The 26999-nt window shown below is 47.0% G+C and overlaps 1 protein-coding gene across 4 annotated transcripts in view; it reads right to left on the reverse strand.

Moving 5' to 3' along the window:
- The window catches only part of DGKA (diacylglycerol kinase alpha), a 387021-nt gene that overhangs the window by 31968 nt on the left and 328054 nt on the right, over nt 1–26999 (reverse strand). For all 4 annotated transcript variants that reach the window (XM_078686412.1, XM_078686395.1, XM_078686404.1 and 1 more), the window contains 4 exons: nt 9545–9609; nt 8833–8923; nt 7883–8078; nt 676–796 (listed from right to left, as the gene is read on the reverse strand). In XM_078686412.1, the coding sequence (XP_078542538.1) occupies nt 676–796; nt 7883–8078; nt 8833–8923; nt 9545–9609 (473 nt within the window). The remainder of the gene's footprint in view (nt 1–675; nt 797–7882; nt 8079–8832; nt 8924–9544; nt 9610–26999) is intronic.

Here is a 26999-nt window from a genome sequence, read left to right on the forward strand (position 1 = left end):
TTGCTGACCTCTATTTTGCCTCTTTCTGCTCTTTGCTGACCTTAATTTTGCCTATTGCTACTGGTTTCTGACCCCGGTACTCACTATCTAGAGGCTACCTGTTTGCTCCTTTGAAAATTGCTGGTCCCTTACCTTTAAATGTATTGCAACAAAGCTGAGAAGTGCCAATTCTGTCCCATTAAAAGTATTGCACCAGTGATGAAAAGTCCCAGTCCCCGCCCATTAAAAGTGTTGCACCGGTGCTGAGAAGTGCAGGTACTCACCCTTTCAAATTAAACAAATGCAGGTACTCAGCAACTGACAGTACCTGCTCATTTTAAGCACTGGTTTGGAGAGAGGTTGAATCCAGGGCAGCCTATCCATTCGTGCATTGGGCTGTCAGTGGATACCAAGTTACGCGGAGGTTTGACTTTTAGGGAAAATACATACAAAATGGACATTTTTTAAAAATTGGGGGTGGGGGGGGTGCTGACTGCATGGTTTACCTGGGGCGCCAGTCTGGGACTGCTTCTAGACAAACTTTACCATGGCATCTGGAAGAGACAGTTCTTCAGCTCTCCTTTTCCCATCAGAGAAATTTCAGACCCACCAAGCCCCAAGGTGGGACACACAGCTTAGGAGTGCCTGGGAAAGTGGCTTGCATCTTCCAACTCCTGAGAGAGGCCACACACTCACCGAATAGTAATCTCCGAGCACTTGGCCAGCCGTTTGCCTGCGCTCTTCAGCCCGGTGTAGATCTGGCCCATTTCAATGACTCCTTCCAGACCCACCACCTCCAAGCGTTTATCGCTGAGATCTGTAAGGTGAGGGAAAAGCTGTTAGACTGGTCAGGGATGTCTGTAAGTACAGTGGGGAAAAAAGCAGTGAGATTGACATGGGGCTCGCCTCCACCCTTCCCGAAGTATTATAACACTTTTATATAGCATAGCTTTTGCCTCACACTTGGCCTCTCGGGAACTTTGGTTGCAACGGTCTCCTGCAGACTATGGTTTTCTCTGCTGGAGCTTTTGCAAGGAGTATGTCAGGTGATCATTTGCTGGACATTCTGGGTGCACAGGCTGTGGCTAGTGCCAGCGGATGGCGCTCCACTGAATAAAAGGAGGCGGCGGGAGGGACCTAGAAACCTTCCGCTGATCTCTGGTGTGTCATAGGTTGTGAGTGATCTGATGGCAACCCCTCACTAATCTCTTGCATTCGGTGTGTTGCATGTAGAGGAACCAGGTGAAAAGGCTGGGTGGGAGATCTTCCAAACTTTTCTCAGCCAGAGCAGTGAATCGTGGGATTGTTGGTGGACATATGTGACCTAGCTTCTAGCCACTGATCTGTGTATTGTGGGCGATTTCCATGTATGAGGTAACTAGGCTACTTCACGTCACCAAGGACGCAATGCTCAGATTCTGGGCTTTTCTTTTACAAATCACTGATTCAGTAATGCTAGTTGATCTGTAACAACTGAAGCGCATCTGGGCCGCGACACACAAAATTCAATAGTTACCTTAAAACCACAGAGTGGAGTACTGCATTGAGGTTAGTTTCTTCACTTGGTTTTGAACATGCGTGCACGCTTTTCATGCACCTACCATGTGGACTGGGTGACTCTGGGCTTTGGCTGTACTCAGGGGCTCCTTGAGGCTAGTCCTGGAAAGGAGTGCTGAAGTGGTTCCATCTCGCTGGAGTGGCTTTAAATGTAACTTTCCCTTGAATGCAGCTATTGGTCGTTACAATGCTATTATACAGTACCTTTGCGGCGTGTCAGTGTGTATGCTTATTAAATTGTAGATGCATTTTATCAGCTGCATTTGAGTGTTAGCATTATGCTCCTTTAACTAGCCTTGATTTTGTCAAAATTCAGATCCATTTTTGTTATATCGGTCATATAAGCCCCCATCTCGGAGTGTTCCAACAAGACTTCAATTTAAAAGCCATTTCCAAGAATAATAAGCAAGCAGGGTTCTTGTCTGCATGCTTGCTTCCCACAGTAGTCTTTATAATGTTGATGGGTAATCTTTAGCATTCTAACATTGAGTGAAAAACTGGCAGGTTGCTCCTGTTTTGAGCCTGGGAAATCCAATGTTGGTATTTGAGTAGGAATTGGGTCACATTCCCCAGTTTTATTTTCATCACGGACTTGCTGTCTCTCTTGGCTAAATTTCACAGTTGAGAGTACTATACACAGCCCTAAGTTACTGTCATTGCTTTAGACATGTATTTCACAGCTAAGGCTTTTACAGAAGGGCAAAGTTCATCCGCTATTGGCCATTTTCCTTTTATTTATTTTTCTTTCTTTTCTGAATCTCACACAGACTCCAGTGCCAAATAAATCAAACAGAAGACACTGTACCAGTGAACTCTTCATCCTGTGGAGACGAGGCAGCCATGTTATAATGCGTGGGAAGTCTCTGCACCCACGCACTGTGGGAAGATGAAGCAGCCATTTTGGAATGCTAAGAAGTTTATATTTTTGTTCAATAAGAACGTCCACAGAAAATCAAGTGGAATTAAATGGTTTTAGTACAATTTGTGGGCACCGAGCAAGTAGGAAGACCATATCTTTGTTTTGTTTTTTGTGTTTTTGGCTGATGGATCTAAAATTGTATGCGGCTCTTCATTTATATCAAAGCGCTCTGGCAATGGAAACTTTTATGACCAATCTGCACATCATTGGTATGAAAAATGCAACTCTATAAATTTGGACGAGACAGTATTTTTTTTGTACACTAAAATAGACCATTTGTCTTTTTACCGAAAATATCTGTTCTGCCCATTTGTGTGCGTAGAACCCAAGACAATCACGCTTTGTGCGAGATGCCCTGGACCATCTGCGGAGACAGTAAGAGAATAAAGCCTTTTGTCCAACACTTCAGCGTGCCCAGAGGGGGTAGTACGATTGCTTGTTTAATAACGAAATTAATTGGAACACCGCAATTTAATTGCATCTGAATCCCTTCCCAGTCTTGTAAACACATATTTTTTTCTTCCTAAGAGGCTCCCTTTGTCTTAAACAAGGAACAATTCCAAGATGGCTGTGCGTGTGCACCAAGGAGGGTTTTGTGATGGAGACGTGAGCCTAAAATCAATGTTTTGAGAGCACAACATGATGGTGGCTAGCCCTGGATTCTACCTATCCGTGGTTAATGCCTGGGAAAGAAAGTGCACCATGTTATTGCATAACCACACCCCATGAAAGGTCAGGCTAATGCGATCTTGGATCTACTTTCTTTCTGGCTCCTGATTGGAGTAAGAGGTGCTGGGCTCAGGGATCTATTCATATTTCATTCCTAAGTATGGGGGGGGGGGGGGGGAGGCTGACAGGGCCCTGGATTCTCTATATGGTTTATGCCCGGGTGACAGACGTTTTGGCTTAGATACCCTGTATATGTATGTTTAATGCATCAAATATAGCGGTTGTCTGGGTTCTGGATTCCCTGTATCACCAAAATAGTGCACTATGATGACAGGCTGTTAGGCCCTGGGTTCCCTGTATCACCAGGTTGGTGTGCCTAGAATTACAGGTTGTTAGGCCCTGGGTTCCCCGTATCACCAGGGTGGTGTGCCTAGAATTACAGGTTGTTAGGCCCTGGGTTCCCTGTATCACCAGGGTGGTGTGCCTAGGGCGACAGGCAGATAGGCCCTGATTCCCTGTATCACCAGGGTGGTGTGCCTGGGGTAACAAGCTGCTAGGCCCTGATCCCTGTATCAACAGGGTGGTGTGCCTCGGGTAACAGGCTGCTAGGCCCTGATTTCCTGTATCACCAGGGTGGTGTGCCTAGGGTGACGGGCTGCTTGGCCCTAATTCCCTGTATCACCAGTGTGGTGTGCCTGGGGTGACAGGCTGCTTGACCCTGATTCCCTGTATCACCAGGGTTGTGTGCCTGGGGTGACAGGCTGCTAGGCCCTGATACCTTGTATCACCAGGGTGGTGTGCCTAGGGTGATGGGCTGCTTGGCCCTAATTCCCTGTGTCACCAGGGTGGTGTGCCTAGGGTGATGGACAGCTTGGCCGTAATTCCCTGTATCACCAGTGTGGTGTGCCTGGGGTGACGGGCTGCTTGGCCCTGGAATCTCTGTATCACCATAGTGGTGTGCCTGGGGTTACAAGCTGCTCGGCCCTGATTCCCTGTATCACCAGGGTGGTGTGCCTACAGTGACAGCCTGCTCGGCCCTGATTCCCTGTATCACCAGGGTGGTGTGCCTACAGTGACAGCCTGCTAGGCCCTGATTCCCTGTATCACCAGGGTGGTGTGCCTGGGGTGACAGGCTGCTTGGCCCTGATTTCCTGTATCACCAGGGTGGTGTGCCTACAGTGACAGGCTGCTTTGCCCTGATTCCCTGTATCACCAGGGTGGTGTGCCTACAGTGACAGGCTGCTAGGCCCTGATTCCCTGTATCACCAGGGTGGTGTGCCTGGGGTGACAGGCTGCTAGGCCCTGATTTCCTGTATCACCAGGGTGGTGTGCCTGGGGTGACAGTCTGCTAGGCCCTGATTCCCTGTATCACCGGGGTGGTGTGCCTGGGGCGACAGGTTGCTTGGCTCTGATTTCCTCTATCACCAGGGTGGTGTGCCTGGGGTGACAGGCTGCTTGGCCCTGATTTCCTGTATCACCAGGGCGGTGTGCCTGGGGTGACAGGCTGCTTTGCCCTGATTCCCTGTATCACCAGGGCGGTGTGCCTGGGGTGACAGGCTGCTTTGCCCTGATTCCCTGTATCACCAGGGTGGTGTGCCTGGGGTGACAGGCTGCTTGGCCCTGATTTCCTGTATCACCAGGGTGGTGTGCCTAGGGTGACGGGCTGCTTGGCCCTGATTTCCTGTATCACCAGGGCGGTGTGCCTGGGGTGACAGGCTGCTTGGCCCTGATTTCCTGTATCACCAGGGTGGTGTGCCTACAGTTACAGGCTGCTTTGCCCTGATTCCCTCTATCACCAGGGTGGTGTGCCTACAGTGACAGGCTGCTAGGCCCTGATTCCCTGTATCACCAGGGTGGTGTGCCTGGGGTGACAGGCTGCTAGGCCCTGATTTCCTGTATCACCAGGGTGGTGTGCCTGGGGTGACAGCCTGCTAGGCCCTGATTCCCTGTATCACCGGGGTGGTGTGCCTGGGGCGAGAGGTTGCTTGGCTCTGATTTCCTCTATCACCAGGGTGGTGTGCCTGGGGTGACAGGCTGCTTGGCCCTGATTTCCTGTATCACCAGGGCGGTGTGCCTGGGGTGACAGGCTGCTTTGCCCTGATTCCCTGTATCACCAGGGCGGTGTGCCAGGCTGCTTTGCCCTGATTCCCTGTATCACCAGGGTGGTGTGCCTGGGGTGACAGGCTGCTTGGCCCTGATTTCCTGTATCACCAGGGTGGTGTGCCTAGGGTGACGGGCTGCTTGGCCCTGATTTCCTGTATCACCAGGGCGGTGTGCCTGGGGTGACAGGCTGCTTGACCCTGATTCCCTGTATCACCAGGGTTGTGTGCCTGGGGTGACAGGCTGCTAGGCCCTGATACCTTGTATCACCAGGGTGGTGTGCCTAGGGTGATGGGCTGCTTGGCCCTAATTCCCTGTGTCACCAGTGTGGTGTGCCTAGGGTTACAGGCTGCTTGGCCCTGATTCCCTGTATCACCAGGGTGGTGTGCCTAGGGTGATGGACAGCTTGGCCGTAATTCCCTGTATCACCAGTGTGGTGTGCCTGGGGTTACAGGCTGCTCGGCCCTGATTCCCTGTATCACCAGGGTGGTGTGCCTGGGGTTACAGGCTGCTCGGCCCTGATTCCCTGTATCACCAGGGTGGTGTGCCTACAGTGGCAGCCTGCTCGGCCCTGATTCCCTGTATCACCAGGGTGGTGTGCCTACAGTGACATCCTGCTAGGCCCTGATTCCCTGTATCACCAGGGTGGTGTGCCTGGGGTGACAGGCTGCTTGGCCCTGATTTCCTGTATCACCAGGGTGGTGTGCCTACAGTGACAGGCTGCTTTGCCCTGATTCCCTCTATCACCAGGGTGGTGTGCCTACAGTGACAGGCTGCTAGGCCCTGATTCCCTGTATCACCAGGGTGGTGTGCCTGGGGTGACAGGCTGCTAGGCCCTGATTTCCTGTATCACCAGGGTGGTGTGCCTGGGGTGACAGCCTGCTAGGCCCTGATTCCCTGTATCACCAGGGTGGTGTGCCTGGGGCGACAGGTTGCTTGGCTCTGATTTCCTGTATCACCAGGGTGGTGTGCCTGGGGTGACAGCCTGCTAGGCCCTGATTCCCTGTATCACCAGGGTGGTGTGCCTGGGGTGACAGGCTGCTTGGCCCTGATTTCCTGTATCACCAGGGTGGTGTGCCTACAGTGACAGGCTGCTTTGCCCTGATTCCCTGTATCACCAGGGTGGTGTGCCTACAGTGGCAGCCTGCTCGGCCCTGATTCCCTGTATCACCAGGGTGGTGTGCCTACAGTGACATCCTGCTAGGCCCTGATTCCCTGTATCACCAGGGTGGTGTGCCTGGGGTGACAGGCTGCTTGGCCCTGATTTCCTGTATCACCAGGGTGGTGTGCCTACAGTGACAGCCTGCTAGGCCCTGATTCCCTGTATCACCAGGGTGGTGTGCCTGGGGTGACAGGCTGCTTGGCCCTGATTTCCTGTATCACCAGGGTGGTGTGCCTACAGTGACAGGCTGCTTTGCCCTGATTCCCTGTATCACCAGGGTGGTGTGCCTACAGTGACAGGCTGCTTTGCCCTGATTCCCTCTATCACCAGGGTGGTGTGCCTACAGTGACAGGCTGCTAGGCCCTGATTCCCTGTATCACCAGGGTGGTGTGCCTACAGTGACAGGCTGCTTTGCCCTGATTCCCTGTATCACCAGGGTGGTGTGCCTACAGTGGCAGCCTGCTCGGCCCTGATTCCCTGTATCACCAGGGTGGTGTGCCTGGGGCGACAGGTTGCTTGGCTCTGATTTCCTGTATCACCAGGGTGGTGTGCCTACAGTGACAGCCTGCTAGGCCCTGATTCCCTGTATCACCAGGGTGGTGTGCCTGGGGTGACAGCCTGCTAGGCCCTGATTCCCTGTATCACCAGGGTGGTGTGCCTGGGGCGACAGGTTGCTTGGCTCTGATTTCCTGTATCACCAGGGTGGTGTGCCTACAGTGACAGCCTGCTAGGCCCTGATTCCCTGTATCACCAGGGTGGTGTGCCTGGGGTGACAGGCTGCTTGGCCCTGATTTCCTGTATCACCAGGGTGGTGTGCCTACAGTGACAGGCTGCTTTGCCCTGATTCCCTGTATCACCAGGGTGGTGTGCCTACAGTGACAGGCTGCTTTGCCCTGATTCCCTCTATCACCAGGGTGGTGTGCCTACAGTGACAGGCTGCTAGGCCCTGATTCCCTGTATCACCAGGGTGGTGTGCCTGGGGTGACAGCCTGCTAGGCCCTGATTCCCTGTATCACCAGGGTGGTGTGCCTGGGGCGACAGGTTGCTTGGCTCTGATTTCCTGTATCACCAGGGTGGTGTGCCTGGGGTGACAGGCTGCTTGGCCCTGATTTCCTGTATCACCAGGGTGGTGTGCCTACAGTGACAGGCTGCTTTGCCCTGATTCCCTGTATCACCAGGGTGGTGTGCCTGGGGCGATAGGTTGCTTGGCTCTGATTTCCTCTATCACCAGGGTGGTGTGCCTAGGGTGACGGGCTGCTTGGCCCTGATTTCCTGTATCACCAGGGCGGTGTGCCTGGGGTGACAGGCGGCTTAGCCCTGAATTCCACTAATCTCTTTAGCTTTTGACTGGAAAGAACATTTGGTGGTCTGGATAGGGCAGCCTGCCTTAGGGGCGGGTCTGCCTTATATCCTATGTATAGTAACTGCCTTGAAGTGGAATTCTGCAAAATTCCAGGGGGTCCCTTGACCCTTCTTTAGACCTTCGCCTGCCATACCTTGAACACAGCACTTGAGGATATCCGGGTCTGTAATAGCTTCTGGTAGGTTTTTGTCGTTAGGATTCCCTGCTACTCCGCTCAGTGGCTTTTTGGTTTCCCCCCAAAGATTGGAGCCGCCATGCATGCTGGGAATGTTGACCACTGCTATGCCTTCGAGAGACAAGCTGCTGAGGTCCAGCTCCCTCCCACAGCACTAAGAAGAGACAAAGAGTGAAACATGACTGTGAGCATTTTATATACAGACAGAATTATTAACTTTTGGCATGGGTCAACAGGAAGACATAATAATAGGCATTTCGCGCAAAGCAAGAGACGCTGGAATGACTGGAGCACTAACTGTAAGGTATGGGCTCTGGCACGTCCAATAAAATGAAGCAAACACAAGGAGATGATGGACGGAGCGCTGAAACTTTTCAGACACTCACCCCTAGTCACAGATCTGGGTTGAATTCATCATCGTTCTTTAGCTCACTCTGCCACCCCAGTTCAGACCCAACCATATGCAAATCAGTCTTGACCTTGTTCCTAATGGGAACAGTCCAGCCCGAACTGCCAAGCCAGGTCGTTCCTGGACTGGAAACAATCATCCTGGGACCGGTTTCGGGGTAACACCCCTCATCAGCCAGGCTAGCTAGAATCCAGTGGCAAAGTGAGCAAGGGACCCACGTCTGGGCATACCCTGCCAACTTAGGGCGAACAAAGCAAACATAGGGAGATGATGGACAGAGAGCTGAAACTTTTCAGACATTCTCCCCCCGTCACAGATCTGGGTTGAATCCATCATCGTTCTTTAGCTCACCAAGTCACCCCAGTTCAGACCCAACCATATGCAAATAACAGATGAGTCACTGGTATGCCACTGAGTTCCAATCCGACTACGTCAAATGACGGAAAGTAAAACAAACCTCGATGTAAGCTGCCTCATGGTTTTTTCAAGCCATACTAACCTCAATGGTCATATATTCCTTCAGCTTTTTACAGGTGGCTGATATGGACTCAGACGTGGCAAACTCAAAGTACAACAGCTTGTTCTTCATTCTGTTAACAAGGAAAGAGACAGAGTTTTAGACAAGAGTGCGACTTACCTCCATTCAAACTATCCTTCCAGTGAGAACAGGGGGAGCAGCTGGCAAGTGAGACCTGTCTGACGTCACCCAGTACAGTCTGGTTACTTTAAGGTACGATTGTCTTGTTTGTTCAGACAAGATACCATTGAAGAAGCCAGAGCTTTAATGGCAGGAAATATGAAGCAATCCTACTCCAAATGATATTTAGAAATGTAAGGCGGAATGACCCAGGTGTTGGGAGATAGACAGCCAGGGTGTAAACACAGAGCCCTCATTTGCAACTGAGGTCACCACCACCTCAACCAAATGGGACTTCAAACCTTGATTGTTAAATTTGAGGAGGGGAGATTTAAAGTCATGCGGATATGTCAGACATTGTTTAATAATCCCCAATTCCCTAAGAAAAACATAAATGCAGGGTGGAATAATCTACAAAAGAGAGAAGAGGTGATTAGAATTATATACAAGGAGAAGAAGGAAAAGGGATAGAAAAAAGACAATGGAAGGGGAAAAAGAGAGAAGGGGAGAGATAAATGCGGAAGAGAGAGAAAGAGGTCAGGTTCCAAGGAGAACCCAAAGGGTTCACGGTCACCTGCTGTTGAATTTTTCTGGGTATTTCTCCCTCATCACGTGGAACCTGTGAGCGATGGAGGCATCCTGAGGAGACAGAAACAAGGAAGGCATGGTGAGAGACGATAGAGTGGTGTTAAAGCAACCAAAGGAGGTAGGGTCAGACTTTTGCTACCAAAGGCGATATTCAGCTAGGGATCCACGCCCAGCTGAAACAGGCTTCAGCCATGAGACAGAGCATGTCAGTCCTTAGGACCATAAAATGGGTCTAAATGTACACAGTACTTTGAATACTGTGTGAAAACAGCTGATGTATGTCTGCACATAAATGTGTCAAACATTCAAAATGAGAATACCTATATTAGAGAAAACACCAATGTCTCTTGGGGCAAATGTCCTATTTCAGACAGAAACCTAGTCCATAGCCACCAAGTTTAACATGCTTTGTCTCACTTCCAAAAGGCCCCACTATCAAGCATTGCTGTGGGTGAGAAAGAGTTTAACTTGATTTACCTCAAAATCTCCTTTGAACTAATTGTCAGGAATACATCCATAATTTTACACTCAAGGAAGTCACTGCATTTGCAAGTTTCCTTCTCTATGTTTGTGCGCCAGGTGTTTTATAATGTAGTCATAGCTTGAAAGTTCCAAGCAGGCCAGTATTGACAAAAGTAATGGCAGTGTAGATCAAACTAGAAATGTCATCGAGGATGGGCCACAGAGCAGGGGCCGAGAGAGATCAAGACACTCTGATATGTTTGCACCTATAATTTGGAGATTACTCTTTACGAACCCATTAGAAATCTTGAAAATTAGGGGGCACAAGCCCATTTTTTGGGGGCTCTTTTCTGACCATAAATGCAGCGACCTAGAAAATGTATATTGTGGTACTGCTGTGAGATAATTGAGGAAATCCCAAAAACCCAACAACATGCACCAGCATATTGAAATATACAAACAAAAGGATTATGTTACTTATCCATTAAGCATCTGTTCTTGGAATGTAGTGCTGTAGATTCACATGCTTTGCATACTCCTGCCATCTAGTGTTGGGTATGGAAGTTTTCCACTTATTTTTCTTCGAAAAAGTCTTTCGAGTCACGAGGTAAGGTGAATCCTCCTCTTAGTAACACTGTGTATGAGCATCAACTCCCATGTTAGATTGTTTGACCGCAAGAGGGTGAGAATGGAGTATAAGTAGTGTAAGTAAAGAGATGGTCATGCATATTAAATTATATATAGGAAGCTGAAGTGGGCTGCCAACAGATCAAAAGAAGAAGAGGTCTTGGTAAAGCTCTTTGCCGATATAAAGCACAACAACAGTGCTAGATTCTGATGGACGATAAACAGGTTCACCCTCGATTCTCATGGAGGTGTCACTTACCACATCTCTGAAGAGGTCTGGGCAAGGTATCTTGGGGCCCACTTTCACCAGGAATGCACTGTACAAAGGACAGGCCTAGACAAAAAAAGGCACTTGACAGAACTCCTCCATGCCACTTTACCAGAAGCAGGCAACACCTCAGCACCCCTCTCATCAGATCAAAGTGAGGCATGCTATCTTCCTCCACCAGCCGACATTAAATTAATTAGACGGCCATTCAGCAAGGGCAGGAGAGAGGGGGCTCATGGGCCCAATGGTGTCCCCCTGGCAATATTCAATTTTCAAGCAGAATGCTAAGTCCTGGAACCACTCTTCACTGAAATAAGGCTATTCAGAGCAATCACGCCCTACTGGAGGGACTAAAAGAGGGGCCACATTTTTACCAAAAAAACTACCACCTAGTAGCACTTATAGACAATGAGATGAAATATTTTGCAGGAACACTATTAAAGGAACTCTCTATGTGGGCTACAGAGACCTCAATAATTCCGCTCAATCAAAAGGGGTTCTCAAAGTCTTCCGGCACGATAACAAACATCCTGGCTATGTCACTGCTAACTGACAAGGCAAAAACACTTAAACTGCAGTTACATCTATGCTTTATTGGCTTCAAAGCAGCCTTTAACCACGTTGACAGTGGAAGACTTTTGGAGCAAATTGTCACACTGGGGGATCCCTTAGACTCTGTTGGACCTGCTAATCACCCTCCACACAGATACTTGGGCACAAATTAAGCTAGGTGACAGCTCACTTTTGTTAAGACGCATACTAACCAGTAAGGGGCTTAAGCAAGGGTGCATCTTGGCTCTGACCCTTTTCAGCCTTTTTGGGGAACTTGACACAAGCACTCAATGCCTGCAACGCTCTTGCCTCAAGGCTAGGAGGTTTACTGTTGCTGAGCTTCCTCTATGCAGACAATGTAGTTCTAGTGTGCTATACAGAGGTCGGCCTGCAACGGTTTTTCACGACAATGCAAGAATACTCTGAGGCAAATGGCCTAAATATCATTTTTGAGAAGACACTTACTATCACGATAAGCAATGAGCGCAGGAAATAACCGCTTCATTCTGGGGCAACGCACGTATTCAATCAGCAACCAAATACAAATACATAGGAGTGTCTGCTGATAAGGGAAGTCAACTTGCCTGTCAGAGGGAGAAAATCAGCAGAAAAGGTTTAGCACTTGCAGTCACATTAAATAATCTTAAATTAAACTGAAGGGGACAACACTATCTCCCTTAGTCCGAGTAATACAGTCTAAACTCATACCTACGAAAGCACGTGGTAGCAAACTCCAGAAGGGCAGGGGCACTAAAATTCTGGACAGCACCATAACAAGAGCATATAGGATTATCTTTAGCCTGCCTAACTACATCTTGCAGGCACAGATTAGGCTGGAGTTCAGATTATAATGGCAGACCTTGGCATGGCAAGGAGCCTTCATAATCTGCTAAACCATTATCTATGGCAAGAGCTGCAACAGAGAGACTCATCACCGGCTTCTATCTACCTTAAGGAATCCTTGCAGAATACTGGATTGTCCCAGTTAAGGGAATCAGCTGCCATCTACGTTGCATTTAAAAGGCTAGTTTGGAAAGCAATAAAGTCCCTATCGCTGGTGGAAAACAAAGCTACATTAGTAAAATCGGCCCACGGCTAGATGACATTGAATACCTAAAGTGCACTGGTCCCCCAACTATATTTTGGCCTAGGCTACTCAAGGACTATCAAAGAAAAACTCCTGAAATCTTGTTTGGGGCTGCTACTGTGAGCGCAGCATCTCCCACCTCTGCAAAGAGACTGAACAAATATGGCCTACGACCTATGTGGCGCAACCATAGAAGATCTGCTACATCGGCTTTGCACATGCAAAGAGCTTATGTCAGAAAAAAGGTAATTGCTAAAAGCTCCCATTATTCAGAGAGGGGTCCGCACTCCGAGACAGGCTTTTCTTGACTGCTTCACCCGTAACTTGCGATTAGTGCGTTTCCTTGTTTTGGCAGCCAAGAAGATGCCAGGTAACGACTTTGCATGCTTTTAACTAAGTCATTTTTTAACTGGATGTGACCACTCTCACTGATCAATATTTCTCCCAGGGAGGTTATCAATCAAGGCCACCTTTTTTAATGCCACACTACTTGCACCCGTGTATACTACATGTTTTAAGGTTTTACCAACTAATCTTATTATCTTACAATGGTTTTATGATTGTCTTTTTCTATGCAACATTTTACTATTATGTAGAGCTTTTATGGTTCATTTATTTTCATGCAATGGTTTTAAGTAACTATGCTAATAAACTTGACTTGACTGTCAATATAGTACATTGTTGCTCTTTTGACATCTAGTGTATGAAGAGCTCTTTCTGTCACAGAATCTGGTTGAGGAAAGAAAACAGGTAGCTCGACCTATTGGTTGATGTGGAAAGGAGACAATACCTTTGGAAGGAATTTTGGGACGGTCCGACAAACCACCCTATCCATATGAATCTAGAAGAATGGTTCTTCCAAAGTTAGTGCCTGGAGCTCACTGACACACCATAGTGAGGTGATGGCAATTAAGAAAGCTAACTTCCAGGAAAACAGCAAAAAAATTGGAAGGGGCAATCGTGTAAAGGTTCAAAGCGGGGACCCATAAGTCTTGTCAGAACAATACTGAGATTCCACGCGGGTGCAGGTGGGGCCATGGGCGGTATTACTCATTTAAGGCCTTCCATTAAAGCCTTAATAACTAGCACTTTGAACAAGGATAAGTGTTGCCTGTTTTGGAAGATAGGGAGCCACTGCTGCAAGATGTAGACGTATGGAAGTGTAAGCAAGGTATGAGAATTGTAAATGCAAGAGGTAACAAATAATGTTTTGTACAGATGCATTGAGTGGATAAATTTTCTGGTTATTATAGTAAATAACGTATAGTTTCTTACCTGTCGGTGTAGTTTTGCAGTTTGAAGAATTTGCTGGATTCACATGCTGTGCATTATTCCGCCATCTAGTGGTTGGGCCCGGAATTGTTGTATTTCTCTTGTTTTTTTTCTTTCTTGTTGTTGGTGGGCGTCGATTTGCCACCATTTGGTGTCCTCCTGTGACGTCAACGTGCTTCGTCCAAATGCTCCCACCTGGTCGCTATCTTCGGATTCTTTTATTTCTCACATCCTTTTGGTGGAGGATGGTGGGTTCGCTAGTGAATTCGGAAAATTCTTCAAGCTGCAAAGCTCCACCGACAGGTAAGAAACTATACATTTTGCAGTGTGAATCTTTTCTGGATTCACATGTTGTGCATGGATTTTGTAGCAGTTTGCTAGTTTTGTGGTGGTTGGGTGGAGGATGAGCGTTGGTTTGTGAATATGTGTTGTAAAATATTTTGCCCTACTTGTGCTTCTTCATTCATTTGAATGTCCACACAGTAATGCTTTGTGAACGTGTGCACCGAAGACCATGTTGCAACAAAGCAAATGTCTTGAATTGGAGTATTTACTAGAAATGCAACTGTTACTCCTTTCTTCCTTATTTTTGTAAAACATTTTTTATTCAGAAGAAACCAACATCAGCAATAGCATGACAACACAGAAGGAGCAGATCGATAGGCATCAGTGGTACTGCAAGCAATTTCACGAGATAATCATGCTTGGTGGAAGGGCTAAGGTGACGGGGGATCATCATATGCAGGGGTCAGAGGGGGTTGACAAATATCTCCACGATAAGAGTTCCACAAGCCCCACACACTAGACCACTTTTTGGGACACCCACGCGACACATACACGGTCTTTTCTCTAAACATTGCCCAATCCATATCTTTTTCCCACTCCTGTGGGCGGAGCCCACACCCCCCATCGCTGGGCAATATCCCTCATGGCCAGCATGAGCCCCAGAGTGACCCACAGTGTCAAACAGACATTCAAGTCAGTCGGCTCCCAGATGTTTAGAAGACACCTACGGGCCTCCACTCGGAGCTGTGCAGACAGAACAGTGTTGATAATGTCGTGAATATCACGCCAGTAGGGTTGGATCTGTGTGCATTCCCAAAGGATATGAAAAAAGGTTCCCAGCTGGCCACATCCCCGCCTGCTCCCTCTTCTACCCTGCCCATTCGTACCAGTTGGGGCCCTGTTACATATATACGGTGAAGGAGTTTTAATTGGACGAGACGGAGACGAGTCAGTATTGCTACAATTCTGGGAGAGGAGACTGCCTTCTGCCACTCTTCACCCACCATTTCTATGCCATCCTGGTCCACTTCTCTCGGAGAGCCAGGAGAGGATTTGAGAGGTTGTTGACCAGTTTTTTATATATCAGAGAAATGGTACTGTCAGGGAGATGATGACCATCCAGAGGATGATTCCAGCAGCGCGGGCCCCGGGCTGTAAGTGTGTGTGAAATGCGTGTCGAACCTGTGTGTATTGGAAGTGCTCTGAGTCGGCCAAGCTATATTGCTGCTGTAATGCTGCAAAAGACTTAATATCAGATTTGTCCCACAAGTCCCTTATGCATGCAATACCTATGAGATCCCATTTGTCAAATCCCTTACTCTTCCATAGGTCACCCAGTTGCTCGGAGTCCCATAGCGGTGTCGCGAGCGTCAGCTTCCATCTCCAGCCTAGGTGATTGGTGGCCGCATGCCAGACGTGTACTGAATGTTTAGTAGGGCCTGTAAGTGGATAGTGAAGGGGTCTAGAATAAAGGGCTCTACTAAAGGCCCTCACAGAGAGGAGCCACCTATCCATGTTATATCCCGGGTCACTAGGCTGGACATAGGTGCAGTGGTTGATGGAGGAAAGATGGGATGCCCAATAATACAATCGTATGTCTGGGAGGCTGATGCCTCCATCATATCAATTTAGAGAGAGTTTGCTAAGAGCAATGCGAGGTTTACTGTTCCACAGAAGATCCTGTTGGAGGCTCTCAACCTCTCGAAAATAGGACATGGATATCGGATCCATGGAATTCTGAAGGGCATACAGGAATCAGGGTAGAGACATCTTAAAAAGGGCAGCCTTACCTAGCAGGGAGAAGGGGCGCGCCTTCCATCTGGTAATGTCTTTGCGCAGCTGAAGCAGCGGGGCAGGAGGTTGCGGAAATACCGAAGAGAAGAATCTTTAGAAAGGAAGATACCCAGATATGTAAACCCTTCAATACAAATTTGTAGTGAGCACCCTCGCGGCGATTTTCTCCAGTTTATGGAGTAGTCGGAGTACCGTCCAAAGATCGTGAAAATATCCAGGACCACTATCAGTGATCTCCATGGGGAGGACAAATACAGAAGAATGTCTCTTCTCGCTTGGGAAGACCTTCCCTAATATCGTGTTGATTTCTGCTACTAAGAACACCTTCTGTAGTTCTGGCTCATTCTGGTTCATTGGGACGACTTGTCCCAATGTATTGAAAAACCGAGTTGAACTAGTGTCTCTATCACTAGTTGTATTTGCTATTTGCAGAGACTGTATGAGCTTGCTCTTATACGCCAGTCGCCTAGGAAAGGGTATACATGAATCCCTTTTTTTCTTAGATGAGCGGCTACTGCTGCTAGGCACTTTGTGAAGCCTCTTGGTGCTGATTTTAGTCCGAATGATAGCACTTTGAATTGGGCAGAGTCATCCTGCACAAGCTCAGAGATTGTCTGGAGGAGTGAGGGATCCTCTCTAATCTTCAATATGGGTTCAGGGCGAAAAGAGGTACCCTAGATCAATGTTTAAATTTGCACCTGATAATAAGCAAATATACCCAGGCAAAGGATGGAATGCTCTATATGGGCTTTATGGACCTCTCATCGGCCTTTGACCTGGTTAATCGGGCTAAGTTATGGGCAATTTTATTGAATTTAGGGATAGATCCATCTTTAGTTCATTTTTTAGCTGCCCTTCCTCAGGGGATTTTAGCTTCAATTAGGGTTAATAAGGAGGGGGGTTGCACTAGTTATTTTAAGTCTAAGCGGGGTGTCAGGCAGGGGTGCATCCTGGCACCCCTTTTGTTTACTTTATATATAAATGCTCTGGATAAATCTTTGGAGGGGGTATCTCTAGACGTCCCGCGTGTAGGAGTTTCTGTAATCCCACTCCTCCTTTACGCGGATGATGCGGTGCTATTGGCCCGTACTGGCCGGGACTGCAGAATCTGCTGGACGCCTTTGGGGGTTTTATGGGTTCGTTAGACCTGCAGGTGAATAACAAAAAGTTGCACGTTATGGTTGTGGGCAGACGCTCTAGGACCCTAAAAATAAAACGCTTCTCCTGTAATGGGGCAGAGGTATCTAGGGTACCGGTTTTTACATACCTAGGTGTCCTTTTTGATGATAAGGGCACCTGGGGTCCCCAACAGAAAGCTAAATGCAACTCCGTAGCAAGGTCAACATCTGCATTATTAGGCTTTGCGAAGCGGCTGGGGTCACGACCTATTGAAGCTCTTTTAAAAGTATATAAGTCTAAATGTCTGACCATAGCCTCTTATGGTGCTTCACTGTGGGGCTTTCTACCTCAAGAAAAACTACAGATAGTAGAAAATAAATTCTTAAGATCTTTATTGGTGGTTCCCCAATCTACCCCCACATTTTCCATGCATTCTGAATTAGGGCTGGGGTACATTATTGACCAACTGAAAGTGGCCCCATTGATTTGCTGGGCAAAAACCTGGATGAACAGTGAGATTACATTAAATCATATTATTTTAAGAGACTGTATGGCACTGGAGAAGGTTAAGAAGATTCCCTGGTTAGTCTATATTAAAGAGATGTTTCTTAAACTTGGGCGCCCAGAAATGTATATGTCTCCAGATCTGATTAGAAAGGATGACTTGAGTTGGATTAAGAAAAACTTCTTGGGTATGCTAGCACTCGAACGGGAGGAAATGGAGTTGAAGAAACCCTGTGTTAGAGCTAATTATGTCCTTTCAACTTCATTACTCATTGAGCCATACCTAAAGATTGTCACAATTCCTTTTCACCGTCACCTTTTAATTAGATTCAGGCTTAACATAATTCATTTCACTTTGGGTCATTTTCCAGTTTGGGGTAAACCTGAATCCTCCATCCCCTGCAGTTGTGACAATTTTTCTATCCAAGATACGACGCACCTCATTATGTTCTGTGAGCACTTCCTTGATATTAAGAAACAGTTCTTAGTACCATTATTGAGAGAGGCTGGGTTTGTCCAAGTTAGGCCTGCCCTCACCTATTTACAACTGTTAAGTAGTACTCGGGCAATTTATGGGGCTGCTAGCTTCTTGGTGGCCGCTGTTCGTAACAAAGCAAAAAGAATAGCGGCTAGAGATCTCCCTGTGTGATTTTATTATCTGCCTGTAGATTGTATTTAACCCTTATTATAGGATTTTTACTACTTTTATTGTATATTGTATGATGAACTTGCATTTACATTTGTATTTATTTGGAGGGATGAAATGTTGTATTTGCTTTTATGATTTTAATTAATCGAATAAAGTGTTTTTTGACTTGACTTGACTTGCATTGGTAGTGTGTTTTGTTGACCACAAACCTTAATAGATTTTTGTGTCTTCTGTTCATTGGAATGTGCAAGTATGCGTCTTTTAAGCCTAAGGCTGCCATGTAGTCTCCTTTTTGCAACTGAGGTATCACCTCTTGCAAAGTTGTCATTTTGAATCTTTGTGTCTTTATGATTTTGTTGATAAACCTTAAGTCTAGTATCGGATGCAATATTCCGTCTACCTTTGGAACTTGGAAGTCCGTTGAGTAAATGCAATAGTTCTTTTACTTTTGTGGTACCTGTTCTATGGCATCTTTGGCTTGAAGTTCTTGCACTTCCTGGATTAATTGAGATAATTCCCTTTTTGAATGTATCTCATTGTTCAGGTTTTTTGTTTGGAGGATGCTTTGATAGTTCTATGCGTAACCGTACTGTATTATATTTAATATCCATGTCTCTGAAGTGATCTACCTCCATTTCTGGAGGAAGTATTTTAGCCTGCCTCCTACTGGTGTAGTATGCTGGAGGAACTGCTTATTTAAAGGATGATGTCTTTGGAGCACACTGCGTGATGTCTTTGGGGAGTGGTTCACTTGTGGAATGCAGTCACTTTGTTGTGGCCTGCGGTCTTCCTTGTTATGGTTGCCCTCTTCCCCGAGGGCGCCCTCAAAAGGATTGTCTTCCTTGTTAGAATTGTCAATTCTGTTGGTGCCCTTGTTGTTGTACCTGGCTTACTCCTTGGTAAGTCTGCTGATAAGTTTGATGCAAGGCTGTAGGCTGACAGTTACCGCTGCCCGCTGGTCTCCTTGAGGGTGTGCCTCTACGCATGCCTCTGAATTGTAGTGCGCCCATGCACCTTGCTGTTTCATTGTCTTTTTTCAGCTGATTCAGTTTTTCATCTCCGACGCTACCAAACAGTTTTTCCCCATTGAACGGTGAGTTTAGTATGTTATTTTGTACCTCTGGCTTGAAACCTGAGATTCTCAGCCATGCATGTCTTCTCTCGGTGATACAGATCATCTGCCTCCTCAATGCATCTGCAGCATCTAGGGCTTATTTTAAACATGTGTTTGCCATGTTCTTTCCTTCTTCCACTAAGTGGCTTGCCCTTTTTTAGAACTGTTCTGTTAGGTGCTTTAGTAGTTCTCCTACCTCTTCCTAATGCTGATATGCATGTCTGTTTACCAAGCAATTGAGTTTGCTATACACCACTGAATTGCTGCACTCTTCTCTACCTTTCTCCCCATAAGGTCCATCCTCTTGCTCTCTTTGTCTGGTGGTGGTCCAACGTTGGTTGGTACATTTGCCCTTTTTCTAGCCTTGGATGTTATGATTGAGTCACCTGGCGCGCCCCTTTGATGTACATAGGGTCCTTTGAGAAATGTTTGTATTTCCTTTCACCTCTTGGTGTGACTGGGTTGCAAGTGGCAGGCTCTATCAATGCTTCTTTCCCTTGATCTAATACACTTAGTAGAATAGGAAGAAATTGGTTCCTTGATTGAATAGGCAGCAAAGTCTCTAGTAGAAAACATGATTATGGTTCTTCTTCTTCCATTTGTACCCCATATGTGTCTGCTGTCTTTTTTATGACTTGGTTGTACATGCTAATGTCATCTGGTGGCGAAGACCTCGAAGGATATGTGTCGATCCGCCTCTTCTGGTGATTCGGAGTCGAGATCCTGCCATTGTAGATCTTTAACCTCTGAGGTCGCCGAACCCGCATACGTCAGTGCCTCGTCTTCTCCTTTGTCCTCGAAGAATAATTCCTCTTCTCCTTCTTCGTCGAGTGGTTCGGGAGTTGATGGCAGCTGTAAATCTTCGACCGCCTTTTCCGCTTCTGTCGACGTTTTCGGCGGTATCTTGAATTGCTTCAAGCTGTTGTCAAATTCTTTTTAGCTATGCAAAATATTTGCCATTTCTGCTTCTAGTCTCTTTTTCTTCTTCTCTATCTCTGACGCGTGAGTTTTGGCATCGAGACCCTCATCCTTTCTTTTCGTGCTTGATGCCGGCGACACTGTCGTCAAAGGCTGTTTCGACCTCTCCCGTTTCGCCGTCAAAGCACCTTTTTTGTGGCCATCTTTCAACATCTTCGATTTTTCGAGGGTCTTCGCCATCACAGAGTCCTTGTCGAAGGATCCGACAGACTGTTGGTCTCTGGAGGCGACTGCGGTCGTCAAGTGTTTCGACGCTGAGCTCCTTTCGGGGACTTTGAGAAATGTTTTTGTGTCTCATCTTGTTTTTATCGAGGTCGACTTTTCTCTTACCTCCTTTGAAGACTTTTTTTCGACCCGACGACTGGGACCTCGGTGTCCTCATTGACTTTAGGGCCTACGGCGACGTTGTCCTCCTCTTTGCTGGAAAGTCCCAGATCTCTAAGCGTCGGTGGTGGCCCCAGGCCATGCATGTTGTAGTTGGGCCTTCTCTGTCTCTCTCTTACCCTCAAAGTCTTTGGAGTGAAGGCTGAGCACGCGTTGCAATCTTCACTTCGGTGATCCGGCGGCTGCCAAAGGTTGCAGACAGGATGCTGATCTTTTTGTGCGTACTTGTGATGACAATTCTTGCAGAACTTGAACAGTGTCTTGTCCATTACCGCGCCCTGGGAGCCCCCTGCATGCGTATTCTCTGTGTTGTCCAAGTTCTGTAATTTTCACCTTTTCGGCGCACTCCGGCTCCTAGATTTGTAGTCCGGTGCTTTCGAAAAAGCCTTGTATCGCTGTTCTGTGGAAGTTTTCCCCTATTTTCGTTGATTCTTCTCTCCAAATCTCTGGAGCTCCTTCCGTCTTGATCCAGACCCAATGGTGGAAAAAAAGAATCTGAAGATGGCGACCATAGGTGGGAGCTTCTGGAGGAAGCACCTCAACGTCACAGGAGGACACCAAATGGTGGTATGTTGACACCCACCACTAAGATTTTTTTTTTTTTAAAACAGGAGAAATACAACAATTCTGGACCCTGGCGGAATAATGCACAGCATTTGAATCCAGAAAAGATTCACGCTGCAAAACAAATCTTCTCCCCTTTGCTGCATAACACGCTTGTGAGGAGGCGGCCTCGGTAGACTCCTTGCCCCTCCTCCCGTCATGCCTGAACCCGAACAGTCTCGTTTCTTGGGGGCCTGGAGAGAAAGAGTTAATCTCTTCCACTGCCACTTACACACAGGGAGGAGTCCCGTCTTAGGAATGCGGAAGCCAATGGGCGAACAGAGAGGCGGGACCAGTGGAGTATGAAAGGATCTCGAGAGAACTACTCGGTGTTCTCAGACCGGAAGGAGAAGTACGGAGCAGTGCGGAGAAGGATCAGATGGAGGACAAGTGCAACAAGGAAAGCAGTAGAAAGGAAAACGCGAGGACCAGCCCCAACGCCTTACACGAACCGGAGGAGGAAGCGGAGTTCTGGACCGAGGAGTGGTGGACGCCCCCGGTGGACGCTGACGAGCCGCCGCAATCCAGGAGGGTTGCGGCTGAAGCGGTACGTGACTCGGGAGGGAGGGACGAGTAAGGGAGGGGGTTGAGGGTATTTAGAGGATGGGGCACTGTAAATGTTGCCAGCACAACCGTTTTTCACGTATCACTCTTTTCTGCGAGCCTCCACACACTCGGGAGCACTTGTGTACCTCGTAGCAATCCCTCACAGATTCCGTATTCCTCCGTTTTTTAGATCTCCTCACTTTGAATATATATTAGTTTAACCCTTCCCCTTTTTGGACATCTCCTCAGAATCTAACTCAGTTAGACCATCATCCATAGAAACCCACGAAGGGTGTATTCTATCTCGGTGAAGGGTTCTCTTTCGGAAGAGACTGAGGCCAGTTGATTTACCACCACTTCTCTCTGTATTTATTCTGAGGCTGCCGGGGTGCGTGACCACATCGAAATCACCAGTTAAAAGGGAACCGTCCCTGAGAACATTACAGGAACCCTACAAGGGAGAAATCCTCGGTGTCGTCATCCAGTGTACTATCTTCCAGGACATTCAGAGGCAGTCAGAAATAAGACTTGTTCTATGTAAATAAATCCTGACACCATTGATCCACGAATTCGGCCTCCTCGCTTCTTCTTTCGCCCGTCCCTCTCACAACGCTCTAGTGGTAGGTTTACGTGCTTCCTTAAGAAGAATGGCCATGCATTCTCTATTAGATTTAGGCATCTCAATTCTAGAACTTCAGGAGCCAAATCGCAAGGTTTCGCTCCTTTGGGTTTGGATGTCTGATTTTGCCCTGGTTCTGAGTGAGAAGGTTTAGGTTAAGGTGAAGCGTCTCGTGTTGAACTTCTGAAAGATTGAGTAGTGTGGTGAACCAGGATTGATGAGCCTACGTGGGAGCTACCAGAGTGAGGGTGAGGGACATTTGCCTGAGCTTCAGAACCAGAAATGTAAAAAGAGGGAGAGGTGGAAAACGTAGGCAAACACTTCTGACCAATTTATCCATAGGATAGACGGTGTGGGAACCTGGAGGCGAAGTTTGGGCATTTTGCATTCTCTGCTGTCGCAAAGAGGTCTATTTGTGGAATACCCAATTTGTGGAAGTATGGGAGGAGGACTTGGGGGTGGAGTTCTCACTCGTCGCCTTCTTGCCGCATCCTGCTGAGGAGGTCGGCAAACTCGCTTATCTGTGCCCGGAAGATTTTCCTCGAACAGATGGATCTTGTGATGTACTGCCCAACACCAAATGGTCTGAGGCAGGTGTGACAGTTGTACAGAGTGCCCCCCCAATGTTTTTCTAAATAGTACATGATGGTCATATTGTTTGTCTGGACAAAGACAACCTTGCCTATGAGGTGAGGTAGAAATGCTTTCAACTCAAGATGAACAGCTTGAAGATCTAGGTAGCTGATGTGGAGATTCTGGTGTTTGGTGTCACAGAGACCCTGAACTGTTAGATCTTGCAGGTCAGCACCCAAACCTGTGAGGGATGTATCTGTTGTTACCATGACCTGTGGAACAGGGTCGATGAACGTCCGGACTATTAAAGGGTTTTGTGTGTTCCACCACTGCAGGGAATGATCGGTGTGGCTGTCTACCAACACTAGAACGTCTAATTGATCCTGTGGATGAGTCCACTGTAATGCTAAACAGTTCTGTAGAGGACGCATGTGTAGTCTTGCATGAGGCACTATGGCGATGCATTATGCAATGATCCCCAGAAGACGCATGAAAGTTTTGACTGTTAAGTATTGATTGGCTTGAAATTGTGGTAGCAGTATTAGAAAATGTTAATTCTAGCGGACTTTGGATAGGCTACACCTAATTGAGTGTTGAGCATAGCCCCTAGATATGATTGCAGCTGTGAAGGTTGAAAATTGATAGTGAATCCCAACTGATGCAGAAGATTTATGGTAATCTGATTGTGTTGACGGCAGAGGACGTGTATATTGGCTTTAATAAGCTAGCCTTCTACATATGGGAAGACATGACTGTTTTGTCAGCGTAAATGCACTGCGACCACTGCTAAACATTTGGTGAACACTCTAGGTGCAGTGGTGACTCCAAATGTAAGGACTTTAAATTGATGATGGTTTCCTGCTATCACAAACCTTAGGTATTTGTGATGTGCTGGGTGAATGGGAATGTGAAAGTATGCATCCTTTAAGTCTAGTGCTGACATGATGTTGCCTTGCTGCAGAAGTGGAAGCACTTGTTGAAGTGTGACCATATGGAAGTGTTTGATACTATGTAGTGATTCAGAGGCCGTAGATATAAAATGGACCATAGAGCAATCCTTTTTGGGAATTAGAAAGTAAAGTGAGTAAACCTCTGACCCTTGATGTTGGAGAGGAACGGTATCTATCACTCCTTTGAGTAATGGAGCTTGCACTTCCTGTTTGAGCAATTGTTGGTGTTCCAGAGAAAGTCTATAAATGCGAAGTGGAATATTGGGAGGATTCCTGATGAGCTCCAGGAAATAACCATGTTGGATAACGTCCAACACCCACCTGTCTGATGTTATTGACTGTCAGGTGGGAAGAAACTGCTGTACTCGACCCCCGTCAGGTGTAGGATGATCGGGGGAATGATGCATGCGTCACGGTTTGTTGCCGGATGGGGAATTGCAGATTGGTGTACCTTTACCCCGGCCTTTTGAGTTGTTACCCCTGTAATTGCCGCTGAAATATCCTCTAGATGGAGAGGATTGAGTTTGTGGCCTGTAGGAAGATGCAGAGGCAACTGTGGAGATGGTTTTGGAACCCGCTCTATAAGAGGATCAACGAAAGGAGACCCTAGGAGGAGGTGTTTTAAGCGCCCCCATAGACTTGGCAACTTCATTATATTTTTTCATTTTCTCTAAGGCCTCATCTACTTATGGGCTTAAGAGATGCTCCTCATCAAAATGGACATTTAATAAAGTTTGCTGGACTTCTGGCTTAAATCAGAGATAGGCAACCATGCATACCTCTGTAGGAGGACACTTGTATTGATGCCTCTGGCGGCAAAATCAGCAGAGTCCAGTGCACATCTAATAGAAGAGTTGGAAATAAATGTTCCTTCCTGAATTAATTCTTGCCCCTTCTTTTGATGCTCCTCTGGGAGATATAGGAGGAGTTCCTCTATCTCATCCCAGTGAGCTCTGTCATACCTCTCCAACAGTCATTGTGTATTGACAATTCACCAATGAATGACAGATTGTTCAGCAACTTGTTTGCCTGACGCATCAATAAGTTTGGATTCCTTATCAGAAGGTGGTGCATCTGCTATAGTTTGTAAATGTTTGCCCTTTCATGGGCATTTGTGACAATTAGGGAGTCTGGTGGAAACTGGCCTCAAATAAAAACTGGGTCTGATGGTGCAGCTTTATATTTTTTATCCACCCTAGGGATAATGAAGCGAGCACATATAATCTGCATGGCACACCATGCCTTACAACATTGGAAGAGATTGAGATGTCCTATGTGTGAAGCTTAGTGTCTCAAATAAAACATCTTCTTCCATGGATTCTTTATGTAGTGTAACCCCATGGTATGATGCTGCCCTAGCTATAAGCTTCTGATATGGTGAATTATCGTCAGGAGGCAACGGTTTTGCAGGATAAAGGTCTGGTTCTGTATCCCCTGGAGGGTTAATATAATAATCCTGCCAAGGGTCTGGTGGTGCACCATAATTGTCATCTTCTCCTGCATCTTGGTCTGTAATGGCGTAATGTTTAAAGGATTTTGTGGTGAATGAGGAGCAGGAGGTACAGGTGATGGAGATGGTGATATATCAGATGGAGAAGAAGGAGGGATAGTGTGCTTAGGACAGGTAGCTTTGTCCTTTTACTTCTTTTACATAGGTATTGGGAGATCAATGTCATGTTGGAAAGAGGTTGGCCTCTTAGTAGAAGGCACTGACGTAGTCTTTGTGAGAATATGGCATGTCTCTGGGTGTATATTGATCCTTTTTTGTTTCGGATTGAGTTTTTCCTGCATTGTCTCTAAAATTGGCTCTGGGAGTGTAGCAGGAGCCGATTTCTGTTTCGGTGCCAACAGTTTCGGTACCAAACCTTGTTTCTCTTTTGGAACCAGGGAGGTTGAAGCTGAAGAGGTATTATCTCAGTTCGATGTGGAGCCGAAGGCTTCATATATGCTCTTGGTGCCGAGCCGGAGGGCGGGGCAGCTGAGACTGATTCTCGGTGCCTACCATGGTCAGATGGCAGTGGCGGTCTGGAAGCCTTTTGTTTAATAAAAAACAAAGGTTTTGGTGTGGGCAGGTGGGGGATTTGAGTACTCACTGCACCTTGACCCAGCAGAAGATCATGTGACTCCAAATCAATCCACAAATCGGACTCCGTATCTTGAACCAAATAGGTTTCTTCCTCTTCGGCAGCTGAAGCTTCGAGAGCGTTCTCTTCAGAATCGATATCTTGTTGACCAAAGATATCAGCCATGTGGTTGATGTCACGTCTCTGCATCTCTTTGCGTCGTGACCGATGGTCCTGCAAGGTCTTTTTGGATCCTAATGACCGACAGGCTTCAACATTTTCTTTGTGTTCGGGGGATCAGCACAGTTTGCAGACCTCGTGAAGGTAGGTCCATGGATTCTTGGAATGCCACCAGGGGCAGAATAAAAACGGAGTCCGTTCCATCAGGGTAGTATCATTGATGGAGCCAAATGAGTGTAAGGCAGCTTGGAAGGCCGTGATCTGAGTATTCTGAACCGACGAGTGAGAGTTTTCTGAATTTTGATTTGCGTGGGATGGAAACGCATTCGAAAACAATACCGGTGAGGGTAGAGTGGATTAGGCGCCGAAAGGATCCCAAAAATGGTCTAGAACAGGAGTACTTTAATACACGTCCAAAACCAATGGCAGAAAGAAAACAATCTAACAATGGAGTCGATATCCATGCACACTATTACCAAGAGGAGGAGCCACCTTACCGCAAGACTCGAAAAACAACTTGCAAAAATCCGGACCCAACACTAGATGGTAGAGGAGTATGCAAACCATGTGTATCTACAGCCACACATGCCTCGAATCCAGATTTCCCCTTTTTGCCCGATGTAAACCCAAAATAAAGCTTTGCTAAGTGCAGTGTAGAGAAAGGAAAGGACTGCAAAACTGCATGTCACGTTTGTAATTTATCTGAATTTAGGTTTGCTGTCAGAAAAAGTGTGCAATTTCTTACAAGTACTGAAGCAACCTTTAGAATCACATTAAAAGAGCTTAAAAACCCAAACTTGCGGCACTTGCAC

This window comes from Lissotriton helveticus, chromosome 1_1 (genome assembly GCF_964261635.1).
Source record: "Lissotriton helveticus chromosome 1_1, aLisHel1.1, whole genome shotgun sequence".
Taxonomy (NCBI): Eukaryota; Metazoa; Chordata; class Amphibia; order Caudata; family Salamandridae; genus Lissotriton; species Lissotriton helveticus.